Raw genomic sequence first — 27,309 nt, forward strand, 5'->3', positions numbered from 1 at the left:
ATTTATTGGCCTTTTTTTACCACTTCGAGCACAAGTGGTGTCATGAATATCAACCATTTTTTGTTTTCATAATAAGCATAATATCATGTAAAAATTTCATTAAAACAATGTTTATTTGCAAAATTAAAATAATGTTTATAATATCACACATTGCCAAGTATATGAATTGTGATAACACTTAAAACTCAACCCTACAACGTTTACTTTGACTGTTATACTAATACTTTATATCATGCAAGCATTTTGCAATTTACATTACATTTTTATGAAATTATTTTCATCTTCGGTGCTACATGAATGGTTCGCATCTAGCGCTGAAAGACGGTTTTGCTGTTGCAGACGAGTTGCTGTCTTGTTAGCCTTGAAGAAGCTTCGATGTGATCACTGCTCATTCAGTTTTCTTTTTGTGGGAAAAATTCGGATTAAAATGAACAAAAGTAGCTACCGTGCCGCAATGTATGCCATGCTTGTCGAACGTTTGCTGAACGACAGTGTTTTTTATATCCGTTCACGTGTGGTACGTTGACGACATGCCGCTGCAGCATCTACCTTCTGTGCTCTTTAATTTCGGGGCTGCACTCACCACGAAACTCGCGAGCGACAACACGAAACCAGGCAAAAACCACCCGCCGCCGCTGAAGCAGACGCGGAGCGAACAGTGAGCAGGTCGCGCCCCTTGCGGTGGCGGAGAGCGTAGCTCAAGGAGAAAAGTTCCCATTGTTCCCGCAGCGATTGAGAAGGCCGTAAGAAAGAGCGCGCGTCCTCTCCCTCGAGACCGGCCGTGGTAGACGTCTACGAGCATAGAGTTTCTTACTCTTACTTAGTGTAAGGAACTCTATGTCTACGAGGGGGTATTGGTACGCAACTAGACCTTCTTTATTGGAATGCTCCGTCGCTTCTGCGCATGCGCCAGCTGAAAGAAGTGAGGAGGAATAATTTGCCGGATATGACGTAAAACTTGTTTTATGTTTTCTTTGTAAAATGTCTGCCGCTTCTCGTCGCTGTTTCTAGCGATTGGCCGATAGCTGGTCGCCAGTGTCGCCGGCTCCGTGATCGCTCGCAAGCCGGACTTGGCTGTGGCGATGGTGGCGGACGGGTTTCTTGGCATCGTAGTTTGAATATCGTGGCCGTGTGTGGCCGTGTTCCTTTCCACTTGTTATAATACTCCTTGAGCTTCGGCCTCGCGTACTGCTGGTCGTCAAGCGGCATGCTGTGATATTCCCATATAGCACCGTCTATGACCTGTGGACTCTGCGACGCTCGTTCTGCAATGCGTGTCATCCCGCTCTTGTCGATGGAACATGCCTGCAGTATGTCGCAAGTAATTGATGTGGTCAGCATTCCATGTACATACTTGCATTTCCCGAAATTTGTACAGCGCAAGTAGCGCAACACATGGGATGCGAAAAACTCGTCTCCGATCGAGTGCGTAGTTGAATGGAATCTCGCTGTCATTTTTATCGTTGTCCTCGACTTCGACACCACTATTTAGTAGCAGTGGTAAACTTTAATCACCTGGAAATACCAGTATAAAAAGGCCGGTTGGAGACAAAATTGCCTCTCTATCCTGGATTTCAAGAGGTCGGTTAGTGTATCCGCAGGGCAATTGTTTTGCCATTTTCGTTGCCTTTATCGGATGTACAAACACGAATTCGGTGTCCAATTGATGCAGGCAGCTTGGCACAGCTAATCTATTATGAAGCTCCGGTGCGGTAGCCAGCCCGGGACTAACCGGGAAATAGAACCTCAACCGGGAAGGCCAGCTATTCATCACAGCTCTCAAGCGACTTGCTGCCGGCCTACTGGACTAGTCATGCAACCGTGGAATCCAGGTATATTTTCAAGTAAACTTCTGTACTTAGGAGTGCCAGGAGGCAGACCGCCCGCGTAAAGAAAAAATGCTCTCGACATCTCCCGACGCAGTCCTGCCTCTAGTTTTGCTCCTAAAGTTAAAGGCTCGAAGCGCGAGCTGTGAAAGTCCTGGTATTTTTGCACAGTATTTATCTTCCAGCTGCTCTAGCTCTAGACAGTTCTTGTATCTAATTCCTGTATTTATTTTTTATTTTTTTTGTCTCAGAAAACATCCCACGACGTCCTATTCGATCGATGTTATTTCTACCTGCCCTGTTGTGCTTATCATTGTAGACAAGCATGTAGACTAGTGTTAAAACAATAAACAGTGCTGCGTTCGTGATTCCATCTTTGTCCAGTCATTGCCCTTGCGACTAGTTGCAGCATGCACTAAAAACAAAGTTTGCCAAGTAATTATTTCCTCTGCCTTAGGGAAAAAAGGCCAGCTGTGAAAGCTGCAAAGATATGGACTGATATCCCTTCATATTTTTTCACACAATCATGCTAATGATGTGTTGCATCTTCAAAGATCTAAGCAGTCTGCTTGCCAGCGCAAGACGGAACATTTATTGCGGACTGCATATTGGTTGTGTAGTGTCAAAATGCACATATGCATCTCGATTCCAGGTCATACAATACCCTCGGGTGGTCACAAATTACTCCAACTGTCATGATAACCAACTGCACCTATGGGATAAAAAATGGTATATGGACATAAATCATTGCAAGAGTAACAAAACTGCGTAAATTTGCACTGTTAAAAATATTAAACACTACACAGCGAAAGTAGTTTTGCTAGAACCATTGCTGTGACTGACATGGCAAACAGTGCTTGTTGCCTTTAGTGATGTGTTGAGCACAAGGCCTGCATGGAGATTTTAATCCTGTCCGTTAGGCGGAGTTATGTCCTGTTTTTGTTGTGTTGTCATGCATGCAGGCCAAGGTAATGCCATATGGTCCTTGGTTCCAACGCTGCAATTCTGAAAAAGTGACTGCCAACACAGGTCCGATGTACACCGTCCTACTGCTGACCGTGTATATTCCTAAGTGATGTCCAAGTCTTGGGCAGACACTAATCGACGCAGCTCACAAAGCAACATTCCTGCCAAGGTGGTTGCTTACCATAAAAACCACATGCCATAGCTGCCATTCATGGCAGCCCAGAAGTAATGAAGTGCTGACGAAACATATTTCACATGTTCAGTGAGTTTAGACAAGAGGGAGTTGTTAATATGGTTAATTAGTCACCAGTGAAATTTACACTGTATTTATTTTGTTAAACAAAGCTCCTTTTATGGAGTAAAACAAGCTAAAATTAGCCACAGGCACAAAGTAGGCAAATGGCAATACATATTGAAATACTTATTGTGAATTGTGTTTTATTGTCGGATTCCTTTGAAGGGACACTAAGGAGGATGGAAAGCAGTTTTCCTGTATCGCTAAGATACAGTGTTCTAATCTTAAAGAGACCACACGAGTCGCTTTGGGATGTTAAACCCCACAAACCAGTAAAGAGACCACTTAAAATGAAAGCAGAGGTTTTAAAAGGATGGAAAGACCAAGAAACAGAATAAAGATGCTGCCATTACCGGCCAATTTTGCAAGTAAAATGCATGCTTCCACACAGAAGTTTTGGTGCAGATTACTGCAAGATATATTGTGTCGTGAGCCACTCTAATGTGGCAGTGACACGTCCTTTTCAGCAAGGTCATCATGAATCGACTCATGGGAAGGCTTCCAATTTAAATTTTCTCACCAATAAATACTATATGCCACAAATGCTGCTGGACAACACAGCCATAATGAGAGAAATAATCAAATATTTACTGAGACCAATGACTCAATGGAGTTGTCCTCAGTGTCCCTTTAAAAGGGTGCACTGAAGCATTCAAGCAAAGTATGCACTGATGCATGTGAGAAAATATTCTGAGGTAACACAATCTTTGCTCTAGCAGAAGACTGGCAACTTCACCACAAAGAGGGAAAACAGCTGCCTAGGTACACTGGTACAGCACATACAGCAATAGCAATAATTAGCAGACATGCATTGCAATTCACAGAATGTCACGAAATGTGGTCGCTAGGTTAAATGTAATAGCATTAAATGTGCAAGCATATTTTGCAGATTGCCGAGATTTATTTGTTGCTTCAATTATTTATTTCATATATACGGCAGCACCTTTGGTCAACAAAAAAAAGGGCGTGTAGGTGCCAGGAAAGGGGTCAGATTAGATGTGCTAGGTTTTTCTCCTGGAGGAGCAAGGAGAGAATCATTCTCCTGTAACCAGTTGACGGTGGATTCATCCAAATGAGAAGGTCCGATGTTCGACGACCCAAAAGTTACCTAAACGGGCATCTCTGCCAGCCGTCGACCAGAGCATATGCAACAGAGGTGGTCATGTGTAGCCTAAGCACGGACATCTGCACGAAAGAATGAAAAAAAAAAAAAGCTCACATTTTGGGTATCACATCAAAAATATGTGTAAGCCCACTCAGCAACCAAAAATGACATACACTGTGCATGCATACAACGCATGAATATGTCAGCGCAACTTAACAGTGTTGGCCGTTTATGTCATATCGTAATTATGGTGCAGTGAGGCTTGCTGATGAATTAAACAGGCTCTGCTCATCACAAACCTCTCAGCAGCACCTTCCCACAATCAGTGTCCTGACCTTTCAATAAGACAGCTTTCTCCTCCTCGCATTGCTAGAATGCATCAGAACGTTCTTGCTCACAGCATATAAATACGATCAATATGATAAAGCTCACCATGAATGTCATTACGGTTTCTTCCCCTCCCCCCTTATCATCTGCCTGTACTGTATGCACAGCTCTCTTGACCTATCCACATCCAAATGAGAACAACTTAAGGGAATAGTGAGGGCAAAATGAACTTGGTCTATACCAATAAATTACTGTGTTCTAATAATGAAACACAGGCTTTTTCTATGGTAGAAGTTTTATAGATTACAAAAGTATGGAAACTAAAATACAGCTAAGCCACCAATGGCCACTTTTGTAAGTAAACCGCGGTGACGTTACTTAATGTTTACTCCGGCAGATCTCCAATGCACGACTACACAGCCGTTCACTACTGATTGATGATAAGTGTGTTTTGCAGCATGAGCTGCATCTCGTAAGGATTAAGGGGACTCTCCTGGAGAAATTTGTGATGGCTACATGACATTTTCTGAATTGTGACCATGTGGTCTGTGCATGTACAACAGTATTGTGCATGCGCAGAAATAAAAATTGCCTGCAAGCAAATTTCTGGTCTGAGGCCCTGAGGCACTAAAGCCACTCTCTTGTCGTCGGAGTGTGACGCCACGCACCATGTGATGGGTGCATAATAAAAAGCATATAAATGGCACACGGCTACGAATGTGATTTGAACTCATGGCAAGCTACACAGGTCAGATTCTCTGGGCGCTGCATTAAACAACTAAGCTATAGCTTCACCTTGACATCGCACGCATTATACAGCCACTTTCTCATGCTGTGCATCACTGTCTTCATCAACTTCCACTTGTGCACAGTTTAGTCACAAAGCAAGACCATGCAGACAGAAAACATTTCAACATGTGGTCACTGAAAAAAAAAAAATCGTCTAATGCTCACTCCATATGCCCTAGGGAAACCCTCCAAGGTTAAGCAGACTTGCAATAAAAAGTGATTACTCATTGCCATCCAACCGATGGCAGCCCTATTGCTTTCAACCAAAGAGGTTTTGATAAAGCTGCATAGCTTTCCTTTGCAGCCTTATCGCTGTGCTTTGGTGGATGCTTATGAGTAATTACTCCCTTATTCCACTAGTCTTGTAGGTCAGAGGGGAAGGGGGTAGTTTGGTAACGCTGGGGGCTTCCATCGGCCGAGTCCGTAACTCTGTCTTCTTGGGCAGCCAGGCTGTGCTACAGGCCACAACAATTTTTCAGACTGTTCTACGCCATTTCTGTGAGAGCAAAGCTTACTGCCTTCTTGTCGTTGTTTTATTCGTGCTGCGAATGGGTTTTACTCTACAAGTAGTTCTTTTGGTCATGACACCACAGGTGCAAATCAAATTTATTTATTTATTTATTTATACTGTAAGCCTTTTGACAGGCTCATACAGGAGTGGGCAAAAAAAAGTCACAATTTCACAGACAGTGTACAATATATCCTAGAAGACAAAAAAAAAAAAACAACAACAAAGGAATAACAACAAAAGGAATAATCAAATGTTGCATTTTGATTGTTTTCGGAGTAATAAATGCACCTCTTGCTGCCAAAAAAATATCAACCTACCTGGAAGAATCCACATAACGATTTTTTTTAGATGAGTAGGATGAAGCTGTCTGCAGCGTCCCTTTAGGGAAGCAGCAGTGCAAAACTTAAATGAAGGATGTAAAAGCTGAGAAGCTATGCTATATCTAATCGATAACTTAGACAAAAAAAATTGAGTTGCTGCACATTAGTCCCATAGGCATCTGTACTTCGGTGAACCTCCGAAGTTTACTACTTTCTTTCTTTCTTTTTTTTTTTTTTACATACTGCCCATCGAAATTTCTCAGCTGTGTACAGCCCAGCCAAGGAACTGAGTGAAGGCATTCCTTTCATTACAATTTCTCAAGAAATGCAACTGTGGGTGTGTTTTCTGTAATTCTGTCTGCTTTCTTACTAAACATATGAAATTTCTAATAGTACTTAGCCATACAACAAGGGGAAGTTTGCTGCTGGAGAAGAGTAAAAATACTGGCATATTTCTGTAGATCTTTCCCTGTGATGACAATAGTAACAGAATATCTGTTTTGCAGGAATTTATATTTTCTCTAAGCTGGGGACGGTGGCGGCATTGCTATGGGAAAAATATTTTTCTTAGCTGTGGTAGATATGACCAGCCTTATTTAACTAATAGCTATTTTTAAATTAGTAACTGAGTGCTTTAAACTATAGCTGTAATGAAACATTATTCGTCTCATTTAAATCACCTTCAGGGGCTCCCCCACGCACTAACATTAGAGGAGAGGAGAGGTGTCAAAACCTGGGAATTCACGAAGTGCTTGCAAGAGTATGGACGGAGGTCTGGTTCCACCTGGAGTGGGCATGTCGCCTCTTTAGCGAGCAGTTCTCGGAGCTGTGGTGTCGGCCGCCTGTTTGTTTGTTGTTTTTTTTAAATATCTAGGTTTGGGGGTGTGACATGGATGGTATAAGTAGGATAGAACTTAAAGAAAACAGCAGTTGCTAACAATGACCAATGAATGTTTCCCGGCATGTGTTTTACTCCACTGAACGGTAAACAATCAATGTGTAAGTACACCAAACAAGCAAGAAGCATTGAGAGTATTCTTCAGCTGCTAATTTTGTCTGATGGTTAGCTTCTTATTTAGATAACCAGAAAGACCTTAAACAGACTATTTTCTGTGACGAAGAAATTGTGCATGGCAGTTACTGCAGACTTAAGTTGTATCCGAGACTATAGAGGGGAAGCAGTTGTTATATTTATTTTTGTTGATGTGTCGCATAGGACAAGCAATATTTATGACTCCGACATTGATGAGAAATTGCAAATGAACACTTTACACAAGGGCAGAGGTCGCACTTATGAAAAAAAAAAAAAAAGAAACTAAAGAACAAGGACTACATAAAATGTGTTGAGAAACTATATGGCATTTCAGGTTACTAGCAAACCTAAGAATGCTGCAAAACATGTGCACCTTTGCACCATGATATAACAGATCAACATAAAGCTATACACATGCAGCCTTTTATGCAATGCACACAGAAATTCCCAGTGCTCCTGCTGCTATTGGAATAAACGGTAGAATTTCACCCCTGGTGGGCACTTCACGCAGGTGCATTGAGCATCCAATGATGCAATATTGTATGCGTGACATTGCGAAATCCTTACAACTGCAAACATACTGCCTTATGCCGCCGTGAAACAGCAAGGCATAGGCTTCCACTGGGGATCACATAGCGTCGCTTCCATCTTGTGGCATGATTGTTATACTTGCACCGTGGCTCTGTCGCTTTGAAGTTAGGATTGTTATTGTATTCGCCATACTCTCTTTCATGAGGAAGTCATAGTTTCTTCCACCATAAGCCAGCTAAAGACAATGTGTCCCTTTGCATACATGCTCGTCTCCCAGCGCTATTAATAAAATTCTCAGTAGTGTGCAAAAAAAAAAAATAACAAAATATCTTAGAAAAACAAGGGGGCTGTACATACCCCTTAGGTTGTGTGTTGGGCATCACTGCATCACTGACCTTCATTTTAATAGTGGGCTCGTTACTGCCCGCTATCTAGGCAGCAGGCAGTTACATCATCTTTTACTGTCAAGTTTCAAAGATATTCAGAGCAACATTCCTATTTCGAAAATTTACATTTTAAAATGTCCTGCCGTGTTTCTTACCCCTAAAGCTAGGTATACTTTTTTTATCTGGACGCGGAGTGTTCGACTGCCACAAAGAAAATATAGTTGAAAAAAAGTCAGCAGACTGTCCTTCAGATGTGAAGCATTTGCTGCATTGTACAGAAAATGCTTTGGACTTCTGCACACTATGCCATTTCATACACAACATGCAATGCTGCCAAAGGCAGTATGCCTGAGTACCGACTGCATTCGTGCCTGAGAAACAGTTTGTCCTACATCCAAGTCCAAAGTGCAGACATGGATCGTCCAACTGAGCTATGGAGACATCTATCTTAACACTGAGCGTATTCATCAGTGCCACCCTTGACTACAGCAACGGATGCAGAGTTACCAGCATTACCGTATCTGTCATGTGGAATGTGATGAAACAGCGAAGCAGTGTGAGAACCTCCTTATAGTGCCAATGGCATCAAGACTACCAGAACAGAAGCTGTCATTAAGTTACTGGCCAGACAACAGAAAGGAAATCAGCAGCTCTTTATGTAGCAAACAGCCACTGTGACTAAACAATGTTGAGAAGAAATATGCTTCAGTAAGATGTGTTGTCGGCCTAGTTGGTGCAGTACTTCAGACATCTTATAGTAGCGCGAACAAAAACACACACAAGACAGGGTACAGGACGAGCGCTATAGAGAATGTTTTCTCTTCTTAGTTCGTAGTTCTGGTAAGTGGAGAATGAGGTGTGCTTTTTTTTTTTCTTTTTTTTTTTTTTTTTTTACCAGACAGACTATATGAGAGAAAATAAAACAATCCTACTCACTGAAAATGAGGTTCAGTCATTTATTCGTCTTAATAAGCTTTGGCGGGTCGCGATGGTTTGGTACATACATCGCCACTAACTGCTCAGATGCTTTAAACTGGAGGAGGAGTCAAGAAAATGTGCAATAAGGAACTGTGACATCAAAGTTACACAGGCCTACGCGAATGGTATATAACAACACGAGCCCTTTCAAAGCAGTTATTTTCATAGCTGCAGATAAATCAGGTCATAAATGTACGGCGCTGCAGTGTTCTAAAAGGTGAGAGAATTGTTATTTTGAATCTATGGAGCAATGACCTGTAGTAGATGATTTTGGTGCACGAAATGCTGTTTTAAATACAAGAAAGGTTATACACATATATTTCATGCAGAACTTTACAAGGAACAAAACATTTTAGAAATGTTGCAAACAAGGTCCAGCCATATGTATACATTGAGCATTATCGGCAGGTGGCCAGCTTCCACGATACACACGTCTTAGGATCCGGGATTTAGAACTGACATGAACATTCTTGATGGAACAGCGCAAAACATCGGGACAAGAGACAAGCGCTGACTTACAACTGGTTTTTATTTCGAAGAAACATTGCTTCTTATACCTTCATCACCCTCTCAAAAAGCACATGCGTCGCAACCATATCGTTCAAGCGTCCACAAAAAAGCATAAGACACATAATCGCAGATATTTATAATCACATTTTTAACATGTCAAATTCTTTCTTAGTCAAAGCAACGGACGGTGTGCCGACACAATCGTCGCGCAGACTCGCTATCGAAGCTGCCTCGATTATTTCCCGGACTAGCTGGTCTTTGTGATTAGCCAAAGCTTTGCATTTTTGGAAAACCGGTGCACAACTAGTTGAAGGGCAATCTCTACAATGGATTCCCAGGTTTCTGCAAGCATGCTCGAAATTATTTTTGTGTTCTAGCAGCCTTTCATTCATGCACCTGCCAGTCTGCCCAATGTACTGTTTACCGCAAGTCACTGGCAACGAATAAACAAGGCCTTCGGTGCACTCCACAAAGGGGGTTCGATGCTTTATCGTGCATCCCTGCTTCTTTTTGGTCGGATCGGAGTTGACTCGTCTGCACAGACTTTTGAGTTTATTAGGAGCAGTCATCACTACATTCACGCCAGCTTTTCGACCTATGCCTTTCAGGCGATGGGAAATATTGTGAAGATACGGAATTGCTACTACCGGCCTCCTTTCTTTCTGTTTCTGTGCATCATCTTGCTGCTCGGGCCTAGCCTGCATCAGGTGCTTTTTCACCTGCTTGGCAACAGATACCAGCAAGTGCGAGGGGTAACCCGAGTTGCCAAGCCGTTCCGCCTGGCGACGAAAGCTCACATTCATTTTGTGAACACAGGATTTCCTCAAGGCATTCGTGAAGCACAAGTTCACAATAGCCCTCTTGGTCAGCTTAGAGTGAGCTGATTGGAAGGGCATTGGCGCTTTCTCCGCTCTGGGCTCATAGGCCCAGCAGGCGTGCCCTCTAGTGAACTCAAGTCTCAGGTCTAAAAACCTGAGTGACCCTTGAGCAGGAAGCTCGTGCGTGGTAATAAGTGGCTGCAAAGCCTGCGCAAAGCGACCCACCTCCTCCATTACTACTTCTAGCGTATTCGCCCTTTGGCCATCACAAAGAACTAGGTAGTCATCAACGTACCTAAATACCTTTTTAACATTAGTACCTGCAAGGGTTACGTTCAGGAACCTGTCTTTTCGCGCCAAGTACAAATCACTGAGTAGAGGCGCGATGCATGAACCAATGCAAACACCGTGTTTCTGGAGATACACTTTTTCCTCCCAACAGACGTGAGTTGACCTGAGGTACACTGCTAATAGCTCCAGGAACCCTCTAATAGACATTCCGCAGGCATTTTGAAATGCAACAGCACCATGCGTATCTATGCATTCTTCTACAGATACCATCAGCTCGTCATGCGGTATGGAATAATACAAATCTTTTACATCAACTGAGCATGCGGCAAAGGCACTGCTCGAATTGTCAGTTAAAAATCTAGCAATATCGTCCGAAGATTTCACCTGAAATGGGTCGTCAATTGTTAGTAGTTTTAATTTTGCTTGCAAGAAGACACCAAGAATCTTTTGCCACGTCCCTCTCTCAGAAATTATTACCCTCAAAGGCCAGTCTGGTTTGTGAGTTTTTACAGTGAAAAACGCGTCCAAGCTAGACTTCTTGCAAGTTTTTATGCCTCGAAGGAGGTGGTCAAGTTTAAGTTCTTTGCATAGCTTCATAGCAGTTACCTTTGCTTTCCTAACAGCTGATGAAATAATTTCGAGCATGCTTGCAGAAACCTGGGAATCCATTGTAGAGATTGCCCTTCAACTAGTTGTGCACCGGTTTTCCAAAAATGCAAAGCTTTGGCTAATCACAAAGACCAGCTAGTCCGGGAAATAATCGAGGCAGCTTCGATAGCGAGTCTGCGCGACGATTGTGTCAGCACACCGTCCGTTGCTTTGACTAAGAAAGAATTTGACATGTTAAAAATGTGATTATAAATATCTGCGATTATGTGTCTTATGCTTTTTTGTGGACGCTTGAACGATATGGTTGCGACGCATGTGCTTTTTGAGAGGGTGATGAAGGTATAAGAAGCAATGTTTCTTCGAAATAAAAACCAGTTGTAAGTCAGCGCTTGTCTCTTGTCCCGATGTTTTGCGCTGTTCCATCAAGAATGAATAACCAACATGCTCAAGCTGCTGTCCTGGCTGACATGAACAGTCGTTCCTTCAGGAAGAACGTTAGTCACTACTTGACTAACGTTCTTCCTGAAGGAACACCAACCGGAACGACGCCCCTTTTTATACTGGTATTTCGAGGTGATTAAAGTTTACCACTGCTACTAAATAGTGGTGTCGAAGTCGAGGACAACGATAAAAATGACAGCGAGATCCCATTCGACTACGCACTCGATCGGAGACGAGTTTGTCGCATCCCATGTGTGGCGCTACTTGCGCTGTACACCTTACTTCCGGATGATCCAAAGGCAGTGACTCGTCTAAATTTCGGGAAATGCAAGTAAGTACTTGCGACATACTGCAGGCATGTTCCATCGACAAGAGCGGGCTGACACGCATTGCAGAACTAGCGTCGCAGAGTCCACAGGTCGGAGATGGTTAAGAGAACGCATGGGAATATCACAGCTTGCTGCTTGACGAACAGCAGTACGCGAGGCCGAAGCTCAAGGAGTATTATAACAAGTGGAAAGGAACACGTACGGCCACACGGCTACGATATTCAAACTACAATGCCAAGAAACCCGTCCGCCACCATCGCCACAGCCATGTCCGGCTTGCGAGCGATCACGGAGCCGGCGATCACGGACACTGGCGACCAGCCTATCGCTTGAAACGGCGACGAGAAGCGGCAGACATTTTACAAACAAAACAAAACAAGGCTACGTCACATTCGGCAAGTTATTTCTCCTCACTTCTTTCAGCTGGCGCATGCGCAGAAGCGACGGAGCATTCCAATAAAGAAGGTCTGGTCTCGCCACTCGGCGAAATTATGGCACTAGACCATCTTTATTGGAATGCTCCGTCGCTTCTGCGCATGCGCCAGTTGAAAGAAGTGAGGAGGAATAACTTGTCGGACGTGACGTAAAACTTGTTTTATGTTTTCTTTGTAAAATGTCTGCCGCTTCTCGTCGCTGTTTCTAGCGATAGGCCGATAGCTGGTCGCCAGTGTCGCCGGCTCCGTGATCGCTCGCAAGCCGGACTTGGCTGTGGCGATGGTGGCGGACGGGTTTCTTGGCATCGTAGTTGTTATAATACTCCTTGAGCTTCGGCCTCGCGTACTGCTGTTCGTCAAGCGGCATGTTGTGATATTCCCATGCGTTCTCTTAGTTACAGATAGCACCGTCTCCGACCTGTGGACTCTGCGACGCTAGTTCTGCAATGCGTGTCAGCCCGCCCTTGTCGATGGAACATGCCTGCAGTATGTCGCAAGTCAGCATTCCATGTACTTACTTGCATTTCCCGAAATTTACACGAGTCACTGCCTTTGGATCATCCTGAAGTACGTATACAATCGGACTGAGGTGTACAGCGCAAGTAGCGCAACACATGGGATGCGAAAAACTCGTCTCCGATCGAGTGCGTAGTTGAATGGAATCTCGCTGTCATTTTTATCGTTGTCTTCGACTTCGACACCACTATTTAGTAGCAGTGGTAAACTTTAATCACCTGGAAATACCAGTATAAAAAGGCCGGTTGGAGACAAAATTGCCTCTCTATCCTGGATTTCAAGAGGTCGGTTAGTGTATCCGCAGGGCAATTGTTTTGCCATTTTCGTTGCCTTTATCGGATGTACAAACACGAATTCGGTGTCCAATTGATGCAGGCAGCTTGGCACAGCTAATCTATTATGAAGCTCCGGTGCGGTAGCCAGCCCGGGACTAACCGGGAAATAGAACTTCAACCGGGAAGGCCAGCTATTCATCACAGCTCTCAAGCGACTCGCTGCCGGCCTACTGGGCTAGTCATGCAACCGTGGAACCCAGGTATATTTTCAAGTAAACTTCTGTACTTAGGAGTGCCGGGAGGTAGACCGCCCGCGCAAAGAAAAAATGCTCTCCACATCTGCCGACGCAGTCCTGCCTCTAGTTTTGCTCCTAAAGTTGAAGGCTCGAAGCGCAAGCTGTGAAAGTCCTGGTATTTTTGCGCAGTATTTATTTTCCAGCTGCTCTAGCTCTAGACAGTTCTTGTATCGAATTCCTGTATTTCTTTTTTAACTTTTTTTGTCTCAGAAAACATCCCACGACGTCCTATTCGATCGATGTTATTTCTACCTGCCCTGTTGTGCTTATCATTGTAGACAAGCATGTAGACTAGTGTCAAAACAATAAACAGTGCTGCGTTCGTTATTCCATCTTTGTCCAGTCATTGCCCTTGCAACTAGTTGCAGCATGTACCAAAAACAAAGTTTGCCAAGTAGTTATTTCGTCTGCCTTGGGGAAAACAGGCCAGCTGTGAAAATTGCAAAGATATGGACTGATATCCCTTCATATTGTTTCACACAATCGTGCTAATGATGTGTTGTATTTTCAAAGATTTAAGCAGTCTGCTTGCCAGCGCAAGACGGAACATTTATTGCGGACTGCATATTTGTTGTGTAGTGTCAAAATACATGCATCTCGATTTCAGGTCATACAATACCCTCGGGTGGTCACAAAATACTCTATATGTCATGATAGCCAACTGCAGCAATGGGATAAAAAAGGTATATGGACATAAATCATTGCAAGAGTAACAAAACTGCATAAATTTGCACTGTTAAAAATATTAAACACTAAACAGTTAAAGTAGTTTTGCTAGAACCATTGCTGTGACTGACATCGCAAACAGTGCTGGTTGCCTTTAGTGATGTGTTGAGCACAAGGCCTGCATGGAGATTTTAATCCTGTCAGTTAGGCAGAGTTATGTCCTGTTTTTGTTGTGCTATCATACATGCAGGCCAAGGTAATGCCATATGGTCCTTGGTTCCAACGCTGCAATTCTGAAAAAGTGACTGTCAACACAGGTCCGATGTACACAGTCCCACTGCTGACCGTGTATATTCCTTGATGCCCAAGTCTTGGACAGACACCAATCGACGCAGCTCACAAAGCAACATTCCTGCCAAGGTGGTTGCCTACCATAAAAACCACATGCCATAGCTGCCATTCATGGCAGCCCAGAAGTAATGAAGTGCTGACGAAACACACTTGAGATGTTCAGTGCGTTTACACGAGGGAGTTGTTAATATGGTTAATTAGTCATCCAGTGAAATTTACACTGTATTTATTTTGTTAATCAAAGCTCCTTTTGTGAAGTAAAACAAGCTCCAAGTAGCCACAGGCACAAAGTAGGCAAATGGCAATACTTATTGAAATACTTATTGTGAATTGTGTTTTATTGTCGGATTCCTTTGAAGGGACACTAAGGAGGATGGAAAGCAGTTTTCCTGTATTGCTAAGATACAGTGCTCTAATCTTAAAGAGACCACACGAGTCGCTTTGGGACGTTAAACCCCACAAACCATTAATGAGACCACTTAAAATGAAAGCAGAGGTTTTAAAAGGTTGGAAAGACCAAGAAACAGAACAAAGATGCTGCTATTACCGGCCAATTTTGCTAGTAAAATGCATGCTTCCACACAGAAGTTTAGGTGCAGATTACTGCAAGATATATTGTGCAGTGAGCTACTCTAACGTGGCAGTGACACGTCCTTTTCAGCAAGGTCATCATGAATCGACTCATGGGAAGGCTTCCAATTTAAATTTTCTCACCAATAAATACTATATGCCACAATTGCTGCCAGACAACACAGCCATAATGAGAGAAATAATCAAATATTTACTGAGACCAAGGACTCAATGGGGTTGTCCTCAGTGTCCCTTTTAAAGGGTGCACTGAAGCATTCAAGCAAAGTATGCACTGACGCATGTGAGAAAATATTCTGAGGTAACACAATCTTTGCTCTAACAGAAGACTGGCAACTTCACCACAAAGAGGGTAAACAGCTGCCTAGGTACAAAGGTACAGCAATCGTAATAATTAGCAGACATGCATTGCAATTCACAGAATGTCACGAAATGTACTCGCTAGGTTAAGTGTACTGGCATTAAATGTGCAAGCATATTTTGCAGATTGCCGAGATTTATTTGTTGCTTCAATTATTTATTTCATATATACGGCCACACCTTTCGTCAACAAAAAGAGGGCGTGCAGGTGCCAGGAAAGGGGTCAGATTAGATGTGCTAGGTTTCTCTCCCGGAGGAGCAAGGAGAGAATCATTCTCCTGTAACCAGTTGACGGTGGATTCATCCAAATGCGAAGGTCCGATGTTCGACGACCCAAAAGTTACATAAACGGGCATCTCTGCCAGCCGTCGACCAGAGCATATGCAAGAGAGGTGGTCATGTGTAGCCTAAGCACGGACATCTGCACGAAAGAAGGAAAAAAAAAAAAAAAAAAAAGAGCTCACATTTTGGGTATCACATCAAAAATATGTGTAAGCCCACTAAGCAACCAAAAATGACGTACACTGTGCATGCATACAACGCATGAATATGCCAGCACAACTTAACAGTGTTGGCCGTTCATGTCATATCGTAATTATGGTGCAGTGAGGCTTGCTGATGACTTAAACAGGCTCTGCTCATCACAAACCTCTCAGCAGCACCTTTCCACAATCAGTGTCCTGACCTTTCAATAAGACAGCTTTCTCCTCCTCGCATTGCTAGAATGTATCAGGATGTTCTTGCTCACAGCATATAAATACGATCAATATAGAACGACGACGACAACTGCAATATTAAATTTCCGCGCCCCTTGCTGTACTATTTCTTTCTGTCCCTTGTCCTAGTGCGGTTGCAATCGACCATTTGCGGGAAAGCGAGCGCCACCTGCCGCACAACCGGCGAACCTCGGCCGATGCTTTTGGTTGGAAAACAAGTCTTGCTAGGCCATACTAGGCAGCGTGCAGCGGTTCTACCAGGCACACGCGCAGGTATCTGTTCTGGCTGTTTTTGTTATTTTCTCCTGAAAATTTACGCCCAGTGATGATAGAAGAAGATGATATTCCATTTCCGTTTTTAGAAACGGGGTGGAGTGAAGACTTTTGCCGCTGCAGGATAACAGACGATGATGTGTGGCGATACCTGCATGCTGCCACCTCAACAGTGCGCCAGGCACATCGCGGCTGGGCTTTCAAAGAAGAAGGCTATGTTAAGAGCCTAAAGCTAAATCTTAGAACAGCCGATCAGGACCTAGGTATGGTGAGGGCGGCGTGCGCACCGTCCATGAAGACCGGCGCATACGTGACATCAGCGTGGTTCGTCATATCCACAGGCCGCATCGTTGGAGCGCACTGCGATTGTGTTGCTGGGTGAGATATTTTGGCTATGTTTAAGTAATCTCTGTATTGTAAAATGCCGAATGAGAAAGCGAAAGTGTTAAAAAAAAGATGTGCTCCTGCTCGTGTCATATCTACCGCGTTTGCGAAATATACTAGATTTGAGCAAGTAGCTGCTTTGCCGGGGAAGATACATACTTTTGTATCTGCTCGAGTGCTACCTCTGAATCTCAGTAGCTGCTGAATTTTTTTTTTACTGTATTTCCTCCGCAAAGCACTACGCGAGTGCTGTAGACAAATGTGCTCCACTTTGTTCCGTAATATGCATTAACGTGTATGTTTACGATTTCATGGAAGGTTAGGATGTTGCACGAACAAGTGCGTCTTCAGATGAAGCGTACACGATGGTGATAAGTTAACGGCCTTCTCCACTGCTTCATCACAGTAGCGATACCACGGGCGGCTGTGGTTTCACCTACTATCGACGCATTTTAAGAGGCTGTTTCGTGCGGTCCGTCAGAAAATGCCGCGAGTGCGCGACTTGTAGCTGCTAATCGTGTCCGTGCCACTATCTGATACGTGAAATAGTATTGCAACTGCGGTGGCTCTTCATATGTTTACTCTCCGCCTTTCACCGACATATGTGCAGAAATCAAAAGTCAAAACGTTTTTCTAAATGGCTAGCCTGCGTCCTTTTGGCAGCAAGCGCAAAATCTAGCGCGACGCCTGCTTCGCGGAAGGCAGGATGCGAGCATGAGCGTCCAAGTTAATGGGAGCACCTCTTTTCTCGGTTTCTGATAGCTGCGGCTTCAGCAGCTATTTCTGGTCTGAAGCCTACAGCTCGTACTTACAAAAAAAAAAAAAAAATTCCGCCATGTGCTCAAAAAAATGTCGCTTTTGCGAGCGGCTTTTTTGGAGAAAATGTGCAATGATTACATCAACTTATCGCGATTTTTTTTTGTGTGTGAAAAAATGAATGACTTCGGTTACTTCTTTCTGCAGGCTGAGTGAAACCTGCCAACACGTTGCTGGGTTGTTGTTCAGTGCTGCCGAGAAAGCTGCCGACAGAGCTGCTGACAAAGCTGCTGAAGCACCATCAAGCACAGATGTGCTCTGCAAGTGGATAGTCCCTGCCAAAGGTATAGCACTTCTTCCACGCACTATTTCTCCTTGCAACTGTCTTGCTGAACACCAAAATACTAGTGTTTTATGTGCGCAGACTGCCACGTTTGCATGATGCACAAAAAGTATTCCTGAATAGAGTCTCGACACAGTACCATTTGCATGGCTGCTTAGCCAGTCAGTTTATTCGAAGTGTTACAGTGCAGAGTACAGTACACGGGCAAAATTCAGTTTCTTATGTAAACAATCAGACTAGTGGCTAACAAGCCGACTGTAAAACCAAAGTAACATGTTTTATTTTTGTTTCCAGCAAAAAAGCCTGCTGCAAGAAAGCCGTTGGGGGAAATAACATTTAAAAAATATACTATCAACAAACCTACACGTGAGAAGACGAAGCGCGTTTATGAGCCTTGTCCCAGCGCACCACTTCCCGAGGACATCACAAGTCTGAAGGAAAAGCTTTCAGCCTGTTGCCCGGACCTACAAGTTCTGCGATACCTGAGCCCAACAAGTACAACAGCCAAGGCCAAGCCATCATGCAACAAAGAAGGGCCTATACCAGACAGCGAAGACCTATGGGGTGACAATGCTGAAACTGTAATACAGGCATACATGCAGTCGCTCAAGCCACTCTCCCAAGATGAGCGGCATGAGTTATGCCAGCAAACGATTGGTCAAGCTGCAAATAAGAAGTGGTTTGCAGCCCGTGTGGGCCGGCTCACGGCCTCAATGTTTAAGAGGATATGCCGCTGCACCAAGCCAGAAAGCCTCCTGAAGGCACTGTTGTATCCCTGTAGCAGAGCTACATCTGAAGCCATTGTGTATGGCCGAAACCATGAAGCAGATGCTGTTGAAGCCTATGCGAGGCTTTTACGTGCTAGAGACTGCGCAGTAAATCTTCGTGAAACTGGCCTGCACATCCACCATGTGTACCCTTTCTTGGCAGCTTCGCCCGACAGAATTATTGTGATCGACGAGGAAGAGGGCCTGCTGGAAGTAAAGTGCCCATTTTCAAAGAAAGGGCTCACAACTGAAGAAGCCTGCCAAGACAGAAACTTCTGCTGTAGGCTCAGCGAACAAGGCGCTTCACTTAAGACAGACCATGCGTACTATTATCAAGTACAAGGCCAAATGGCAATTACAGGCCATCGTTGGTGCGATTTTGTTATCTGGACTGAGGGGAGCAGGCCAGAAGATCCTGCACACCTTCACGTGGAAAGAATTCCCTTCGATGAAGAGTTTTGGACTGAAGAGATGCTGCCAGCTCTCCTTTATTTCATGAAGAGAGCCTTTATTCCAGAGTTGCTTACAAAGCGGGTGAAAAGGTTGGGCCAGCTGTATACATCCGGCTCGTATGTGTCGCACAGCAAACTGAAAAGAGGTTATTATGTGTGCAGACCTTCTGAAGGTCTCCGCGTCAAAATAAAGAAGCTGAAGTAAGGATTCTGACAACTTGTGTTCATTGTATTTTATCTGCAGGAGCTATTGTGTTAATTTGTTGTGTGCTGGTTGTGTGTAGCCCTGTACATCCAGCAAAGTACAGAGGGGAAAATAGCCCATTTCATGAGTTATCAAAACAGAAGCACCTACGGTATGTGGAGATGCATGTAGGCTATGCGTGATGATCTAGTGAAGGCCTCCAGAATAATTTACACAACATAGAGGTTCATAAACTTTATTCACTCTGCACGTGACTGTTATTCTTTTTGTGTGGTGTCATTGCAACCAATATTGTAAAACATATTGCTAATGTGAGATCACTGCAGCCGTCAAAGCACCGTTTTGTAAATTCTACGCTGACATACTAGTCAAGTGTAGTTGCCATTATATCTCTGAGAACTGTGAAATCAAACGACACTTTTGTCTAAGCTGTGTGGGCAATTACCCCACTTATTTGTTGTCTTGTCCAACTTGGAAGAAAGAAATAACTTTAGTACACACAAAGAACATTCAGGCCAGGGTAACAACAGCTGCTGTTGCTGGTACTTAACTGAGCTGTGGCCAAATTCCTTCAAATTTTGGAGTGCCCTCATTCAGCAAGCAAACAATGGCACATCTTCCTCAATCTGTTTGATTAAAGGCAGTCTGAAGTTGCTTAAAAAGCAGCAAACCTGAAAAACCTGCTCAGCGATATCGATCATTGAGATTGGAAACGGCTTGTCTAGTATGTGAAAACTCTTGATCCGAGAAATAGCCCTTTCAACGTGCACCCTTGCAGATGCAATGCGTCTGGTTTCATCGACTGCTTTCGGAGGCATTTGTTTTTGGTGCTGCTCACGAAACGGTGGCCGATAAATGGTGATACCTGCTGGTAAGTGAGGGAATGTGAACCCTTTGTCCACCATAATGGCATCTCCTACCTCAAGCTCTTCGAGAAGAGTGCTGCTTTCAAGTACTGTATTATCTGAACCAGAACCACCCCAGAGGCGGGACACATATGCAATGTACCCGTCTGGAGTACAGCCAACAAGCACCTTATAGGTGTTATAGTGCTTGTACGGGGAAAACGTTCGGCGCTGTGCGTTCATTGACGACGGCCGTTGTATACGAACTTCTGTGGCGTCAATGACCAGACGAGTGTCTGAAAAATCTTTAAAGCACTTTGGTAAGTGAGGCCTTATATCTGCTTGTGTCGGGAATGTTGTGAGGTAGCTAAGTTCTTGGCGTAGAAAGTTGATCCAGGTGGAGAAGGTGCGGCTAACTTGACTCTCAGACATGATAAAGTTCCGTGCTAGTTCTTTCCCTGCCATACCTGTTCGGAGTCTAACTAATAGCATAAAAAACTGGTTGAGTAGCTCACTTTGTTTTTGACTACCCCGGGGATCAGTTTTCTGCTTTTTGTCCGAGCCCCAGTACACCATTTCCCTGGCACGGGGCGCTAAATATTCAAACAAAGTGTTGAAAACGTCCACGTTGGGTAGTCCAGTGTAATACACACACTCTTTCGGGGTGTCAAGCAGACTCAAGGTGAGCAGCCTTGACACGGCTGCATCAAGCCGCACCTCAAGCTTTGCATTTTCTTTTTGTAGCTTAAGCACCGACTTTTGCAGACTTCCTATTGTAGCCTCCATCACTTGCATCTGTTGATGTGTGCAGCGTTCACACCTGCAGTCTGGCCAGGTGTGTTCCTCAACACCTATGAGTAACACCGAAAGAAAGACATTTTCACAAAAAGAATACAAACTGGAAAGCACGCCAATCATTGCAGTCCTCTGTACTCGTATCGTAACATGTGGTCTTAGAAACACAATCTTCATTAAATCTCAGTGTAAGGACAAAGTTTCACTGAAGAAACAGGCCAGATGCTGGCTACAGTTGCACAGCTAACACAATGACACAAAGCTAAAGACAGCATTGCATTTGAATAAAGCATTTAAGCTTACCATTTTCAGGCTGCTGCGACTCCAGCGTGACTTCTACAGCTGCAGTGTCATCTTGTGGTACACAGGTGTCCATGTTGGAAACCTCTGCACACAACATATCAGTAACAATTTATTGCTGCAGTAAGCAGTCACTAGCCCTTGCACGACAGCACAGACAATATCTAAAGAGGATTACAGCCCCAAAAATGCATGCAGGCTCACCATTTTGAGGCTGCTCGAAATCCAAGACGCCATGTGAAGCTGAAATGTCTTGTGCAGCGTCTGTGGCCATGTCACAGTTCTCTGCAAACACAACAGCTGATGCTTAGAAGCCGGAAAAATTCACCGCTAAACGTTCAGTGCAGCTTTGCACGACATTTAATAACCCACTGTGAGTTTGCTGCCACAGAATCAGGCTAGCTGCAACAAGCAGTCTAACATTCACAGGGGGTATGGGCAAAAGCTCGGGAAAGAATCGGCTATGACTGCACATGCATGCTCACCATTTGCAGGCTGCTGGAACTCCGTTGTGCCATTAGGAGATGTACAACTTTGTGCTGCATGTGGCGTCTTTCCAAGTTTTCCTGCAACCATGGCAACGCGTGCACACTGGAGGTATTGCTCATTGCAAGCAACCAAAGTGAGATATGTGCAGGAGCTACATATTACGAATATATGGAGTGAAAATACTTCGAATACACTAATAATAAAAATGCATTCCAAAACGATTACACAGAAAATGCGACGCGCGAGTGCACACATGTCCAACATTGTATGGAAACAAGCTTTGGATGATGAAAAACTTTTTTTTATATATAAAGGGAGGGTACGGGGGTGGTCCTTAAGGGGGCCACCCCTTACCATTAAACGCAGGAAACATTACTGGTTATAATCGATTAGTCGAAAAGCCCACACCGCGATTTTATTCTGAAAGTCGCGACGCGGACGCTGCTCGCCACGATGCCTTAACGGAGTGGAGCGGCTTTCGCCGTACTGACATTAGAAACAAGGCCGCACTACGGTGACTATACTGCTGCCATCACAACAGGAATGAGTATTTAATTCAATTCATTTTCTCGTCCGACTCCACTGTAAGCTATGGAGCGCATCCGTGACCACTACGAGCCGGCAGCGTCCACCAGCGTGCAGCGTTCACGAGCCAGACACACAGGCCAGTAAGCTAGCAGTGAGCGCTCGTCGCTTCAGCTGCGTGGCAACAGAAATCTTTCCGAGACTATGAAAAATACAGAAAAGCGCTTACCTTTCCGTCTTTTCAGCCATCGGCTATGACGACTGACAGCTGCTTCGCCGAGACTTTTTGTGTAGTTGAACACATTGGGAACGAAGTCAGGGTGACTTTCGAACTTTGAAGGCCGTCCTGCAATAAATGCGATTTCTAATCGCACGAACTCAACGATAACTCTTCAATATTGTCATACCTGTTATGAAATGCGCGCTGCAGAGCCGCGAATGTTCATTCGGTTCCGGGGCGCCACACCGCTGTCGACATGAGCTTACCGCGTCTTCTCGCACAGGTTGGTTATCGAAACCCTGCTTCTTGTTACCGGTGCTCTAACCGATGTGTGATTGCGGTGTCGTGCCCCGACAGTCTGTTGGAGTGGGTTAAGAAATGCATGGGTTTACGTACTTTGTCCCATCGTGCTTTCTCTGCATTGCTTTTACTCCTCTCGGGAGATGTTGAATTAAATCCTGGCCCTAGTCCGGACAGTGGTAGTATTGATGCATGTACTATTGAGGGCATTTATGCAGTTGTCCGCAGGTTAGAGCAGGGACAGACACGCTTTCTTGCCGATCTTGAAGTAGTTATGAAGGAACAGAATGCTCTTGCTTGTTCGCTGCAGGAACTTCAAAACTCAGTCGCTGTACTGCAAAATGATTTACTTGCAGTCAAAGAAGGCGCCTCAGATAATCGGCGTAGACTGGTAAACGCGAAATCGTCCCTCGAGGATGCAAATAACAGGACACGCAGAAATAACTTGATAGTTTTTGGCTTATCTGACTGTGAAAATGAAAGTTGGAAAGAATCTGAGAAAAATGTTATCGCGTTTTTCCAAACTGAGCTTGACCAGATCACCCACGCAGATGATATCGAACGTGCTCACAGGCTCGGAACTTTTCGTGAAGGAAAGAACCGGCCGATTATTGTAAATTTCTGTAGGTTTAAAGCAAAAGAACTACTGTTGTCGTGCGGATCAAAGCTAAAGGGTAAACGATATGCTATTCGTGAGGATTTCAGTCCCGCTGTTAGACGCGCTCGCTCAAAACTGTACGAATATGCTCAAACCACGAACCTCTCATTCAAACTGCGTTTCGACAAACTACATATAGGCAACAAAATTTTTGTCTACGATAGCGGAGATGACATGGTGACGGAAATAAATAGATAGCTAAATGTCAACCACTGCTCAAAGTCTAAAGCTTTGTGCGCCAGTGCAAAATCTAATTTCTCCTTGCAGCCTTCCGCTTAGTATTTTGCTAGTTAACTGCCGAAGTTTGAAAAATAAGGTAGACGAATTTGCTGCATTGCTTTCCTCTGTTCGACCACATGTTATTATCGGGACTGAATCTTGGCTTCATGAATCCGTTGCAGATATCGAAGTCTTTCCTTGTGGCTATGAAGTTTACCGGTGTGATAGAAACACACATGGTGGTGGTGTTTTTGTCCTTATAGATGAATGCCTTCAGAGTAGTGAGTTACCTAGCTCTTTTGATAATTCTGAATCTGTGTGGTGCAGGATTAGACTTAACCATGGCAGTTACATCGCTATTGGGTCCTTTTACCGGCCTCCTGGTTCTTCTAGTCCAGAATCATTTAGTGAGTTATCAAGCTTTTTAACTACCATAAATAGTGATTATATACTTGGAGGAGACTTTAATATGCCTGCCGTTCACTGGAATAAGGGGAAACCTGTTTTGGCTGATTCGACTACCTTATCTCTAGCTTTTTCAGAGTTTATTACAACTAATGACCTGACCCAATTCGTGACTGAGAGCACCAGACGAGGTCATGATAGTGAGAGTACCTTGGATTTGTTTTTTGCTAACTCTGAGTCATTGATTAAAGATGTAGTTGTCATCCCTGGTATCAGTGACCATGACAGTGTTGTGGCCACGTGCTCTACCACTTCAGTCAGATCTGCCCACAAACATCCCAGGAAAGTGTTTTCTTACGACCGAGGTGATTACACGTCAATTTCAAGAGAACTTTCTAGTTTCTACCCTCTTTTTTATGAAATCATCCAGTCACTGGATATAGATGGAGCTTGGATTCTTTTCAGAGATAAACTAATGGCTTTAATTGAGCAACACATCCCTTCAAAAATTATTACACGTAGACGCCGGAATGATAAGCCATGGGTGGATAAGAAAATTCGGGCATTAATTAATAAGAAACGCCGTCTGTATGCCACATATATAAGAAATCACAAGCAGTCTGTTTTCCAGGAAATGCGCCAGATAAGCTACAAAATTAAGCAAGAAATAAAGGTAAATAAACATATTTATATTTCATCGCTTGATACAAGGTTAAGAGAAAATCCAAAAGAATTTTGGAAATTTATTAAAATCAATAGTAAAGAGGTGACCTCTGTCCCTACTTTGTTAGTTGACGAGAAGACAGTGTCCGACGATTATGAGAAGGCCTGCTGTTTCAATTTTTATTTTCAATCCGTCTTTACTGCCGCATTCTCTGGTGAATTGCCTGAAGCACAAGAAAAAGCCTACGAGGACATGCCCGCGGTTACTGTCACATATAATGGTGTCCTCAAGTTACTTTCTAGCCTAAAAAACAAATCAGCCAGTGGGCCTGATGCCATCCCGTCGCATGTATTGAAAGCTTGCTCACAAGAAATTGCGCATTTCTTAGTAGCCTTGTTTAATAAATCACTATACAGCATTTCTTTACCAGCAGACTGGAAGGCAGCAAATGTCATCCCAGTCCACAAAAGTGGTCCCAAAAAGGCATTGCAAAACTACAGACCAATCTCTCTTACATGCATTTGCTGCAAAACTATAGAACACATTATTTACAGTTCTGTGATGAAACATCTCCAAAACAATAATTTCTTCTCAAATGCTCAACACGGCTTCAGGCCTGGCTTGTCGTGCACGACTCAACTGGTAGAATTTTCTCATGATCTCTTTTATTATTTTGATCTTGGTTTTCAGGTAGACTGCATCTTTTTGGATTTCCGCAAAGCCTTTGATACCGTTCCTCATGCTTTATTGTTATATAAATTATCTTCTCTCTGTATACACCCTGAAGTAGTAGACTGGATTAGAGGTTACTTATCTGGGCGAACTCAAAATGTTGTAATCAATGGTACTAATTCAACGAATGTCACCGTAACCTCTGGTGTGCCCCAAGGGTCTGTCTTGGGGCCTTTGCTATTTCTAGTCTTTATAAATGACATTGTTGAAGGGCTTGAATGTAAAGTGAGATTATATGCTGACGATTGTGCCATTTACAGGAATATACGAAATGATCTTGATGTAAGTAGTATACAGAGTGATCTGAACAAAATTCATTGTTGGTGCACTAAATGGGGCATGTCTTTGAACACTGCTAAATGCCAGTATGTGTCATTTTCCCGTAAACGTCTTCCCGTGAGATCAGTCTATAATTTGGACGGGCTACCACTTGAAAAGGTCCAACATTACAAGTATCTAGGGGTCTATTTTTCAGAAAATTTGACATGGAACCGACACATAGAATATTTAACCTTAAAGTCATCTAGAACGCTAAATCTCATTAGACGAAATTTTTATAAAGCCCCCACAAAAGTAAAAGAACAGCTATACGTAACTAACGTCCGTCCTATACTCGAGTATGCTTGTGCGGCATGGGACCCTCAAAGCTCTTACCTTGTGGAAAAACTTGAACGCATCCAAAACCGCGCTGCCAGGTTTGTTTCCGGCAACTATAACTTCCGTAGTAGCATCACATTAATTAAAGAAAACCTTAGATGGAAAACATTGGCTCACCGGAGACTAACCGCAAAATTAGAACTTTTTTACCAAATATACTCTGATCTTACGGGAATAAACAAGAGCTTGTACATTCTACCTCCACATTTTATCTCTGAACGCTGCGACCATAAGCTGAAAGTTCTTGTAACGCGATGTCGAACTGATGTGTTCCGTAATTCCTTTTTTCCTCACACTTCTTCACTTTGGAATAGTCTTCCTAAGAGCATAGCACAATGTAAAACAGGTAAACATTTTCAGTCTTTCCTGGCGTCCAATTTGTCGTAGTAGCTTTCCACCCTTTTAAACCTGTTTCTCGCACTCACATTTTCAGTGTTGTTCTTTTTATTGTTAAACAAATGTGCTTTACTGTGTACTTTCGGTATTGTAACATGCTCATTTTAGGTATTTTTTTCCGTTATTGCCCCCCCCTGCTATAATGCCCCTGGGCGCCGCAGGTACTTGTATAAATAAAATAAATAAATGCCGAGCCATCAGGGTTCTTTCTTCGCACAGCCCCTATCCAAGCAGCTCTTTTTTTCGCACGCAGCCTCGCGGACGGAAACCTAAAGAAGTTTACATTTCCTTCCCCGGTGAAGTAATTTGTGCAGCCATATGCTACACAGTGCGCAGGCATATTCAAAAACACAAAAAACACCAGGCACCGTCAAGCGAAACGCCTCAGCACAGCGCAGGAATGCAAGGCCGGCTCGTTTGTTTTCCAACCAAAACCAAAACGCGGACAGGGGGCGCTGGCAACGTCCCGCAAGCGCATGCGCAGAAGTTTTCCCGCAAATGGTCGATAGCTCAAGGCCACAAAGCCGAAACCAACAAACTACTATATGAACTCATAAACGTGCAAATAGGTTGGGACTCGCATTGAGGCATGTTATAGTCATTTTTAAATCGAAACGGAACAAATAATTACGCCTAGAAGAACCTGGCAAGGTCATG

The 27,309-nt window shown here is 43.7% G+C and overlaps 2 protein-coding genes and 1 long non-coding RNA gene across 4 annotated transcripts; 2 read left to right on the forward strand and 1 right to left on the reverse strand.

Moving 5' to 3' along the window:
• Positions 1–1,029: 1,029 nt before the first annotated feature.
• On the forward strand, positions 1,030–2,197 carry LOC146183529 (uncharacterized). The gene is made up of 2 exons (XR_014708768.1): positions 1,030–1,832; positions 2,078–2,197. It is a non-coding gene; the product is annotated as an uncharacterized LOC146183529 (long non-coding RNA).
• A 12,961-nt stretch (positions 2,198–15,158) lies between these two features.
• Positions 15,159–26,773, reverse strand: LOC146183530 (uncharacterized). 2 transcript variants are annotated; one of them, XM_084609127.1, is made up of 6 exons: positions 22,809–26,773; positions 22,631–22,747; positions 21,873–21,953; positions 21,592–21,672; positions 21,391–21,474; positions 15,159–15,972 (listed from the first exon to the last, which is right to left on the reverse strand). In XM_084609127.1, the coding sequence occupies exons 4-6, from the start codon at positions 21,659–21,661 to the stop codon at positions 15,959–15,961; spliced, it is 168 nt and encodes a 55-aa protein (XP_084465253.1). In that variant the 5' UTR covers positions 21,662–21,672; positions 21,873–21,953; positions 22,631–22,747; positions 22,809–26,773; the 3' UTR covers positions 15,159–15,958. The 2 variants fall into 2 exon arrangements, with proteins under 2 accessions (XP_084465253.1, XP_084465252.1); XM_084609126.1 differs by lacking the exon at positions 15,159–15,972 and adding an exon at positions 20,033–21,143.
• LOC146183531 (uncharacterized) lies at positions 16,560–19,447 on the forward strand. Its single transcript, XM_084609125.1, has 3 exons — positions 16,560–16,918; positions 17,888–18,024; positions 18,318–19,447. The coding sequence occupies exons 1-3, from the start codon at positions 16,593–16,595 to the stop codon at positions 19,445–19,447; spliced, it is 1,593 nt and encodes a 530-aa protein (XP_084465251.1). The 5' UTR covers positions 16,560–16,592.
• Positions 26,774–27,309: the final 536 nt, after the last annotated feature.

This window comes from Amblyomma maculatum, chromosome 7, assembly GCF_055883805.1.
Source record: "Amblyomma maculatum isolate TAMU_Amacu chromosome 7, ASM5588380v1, whole genome shotgun sequence".
NCBI lineage: Eukaryota > Metazoa > Arthropoda > Arachnida > Ixodida > Ixodidae > Amblyomma > Amblyomma maculatum.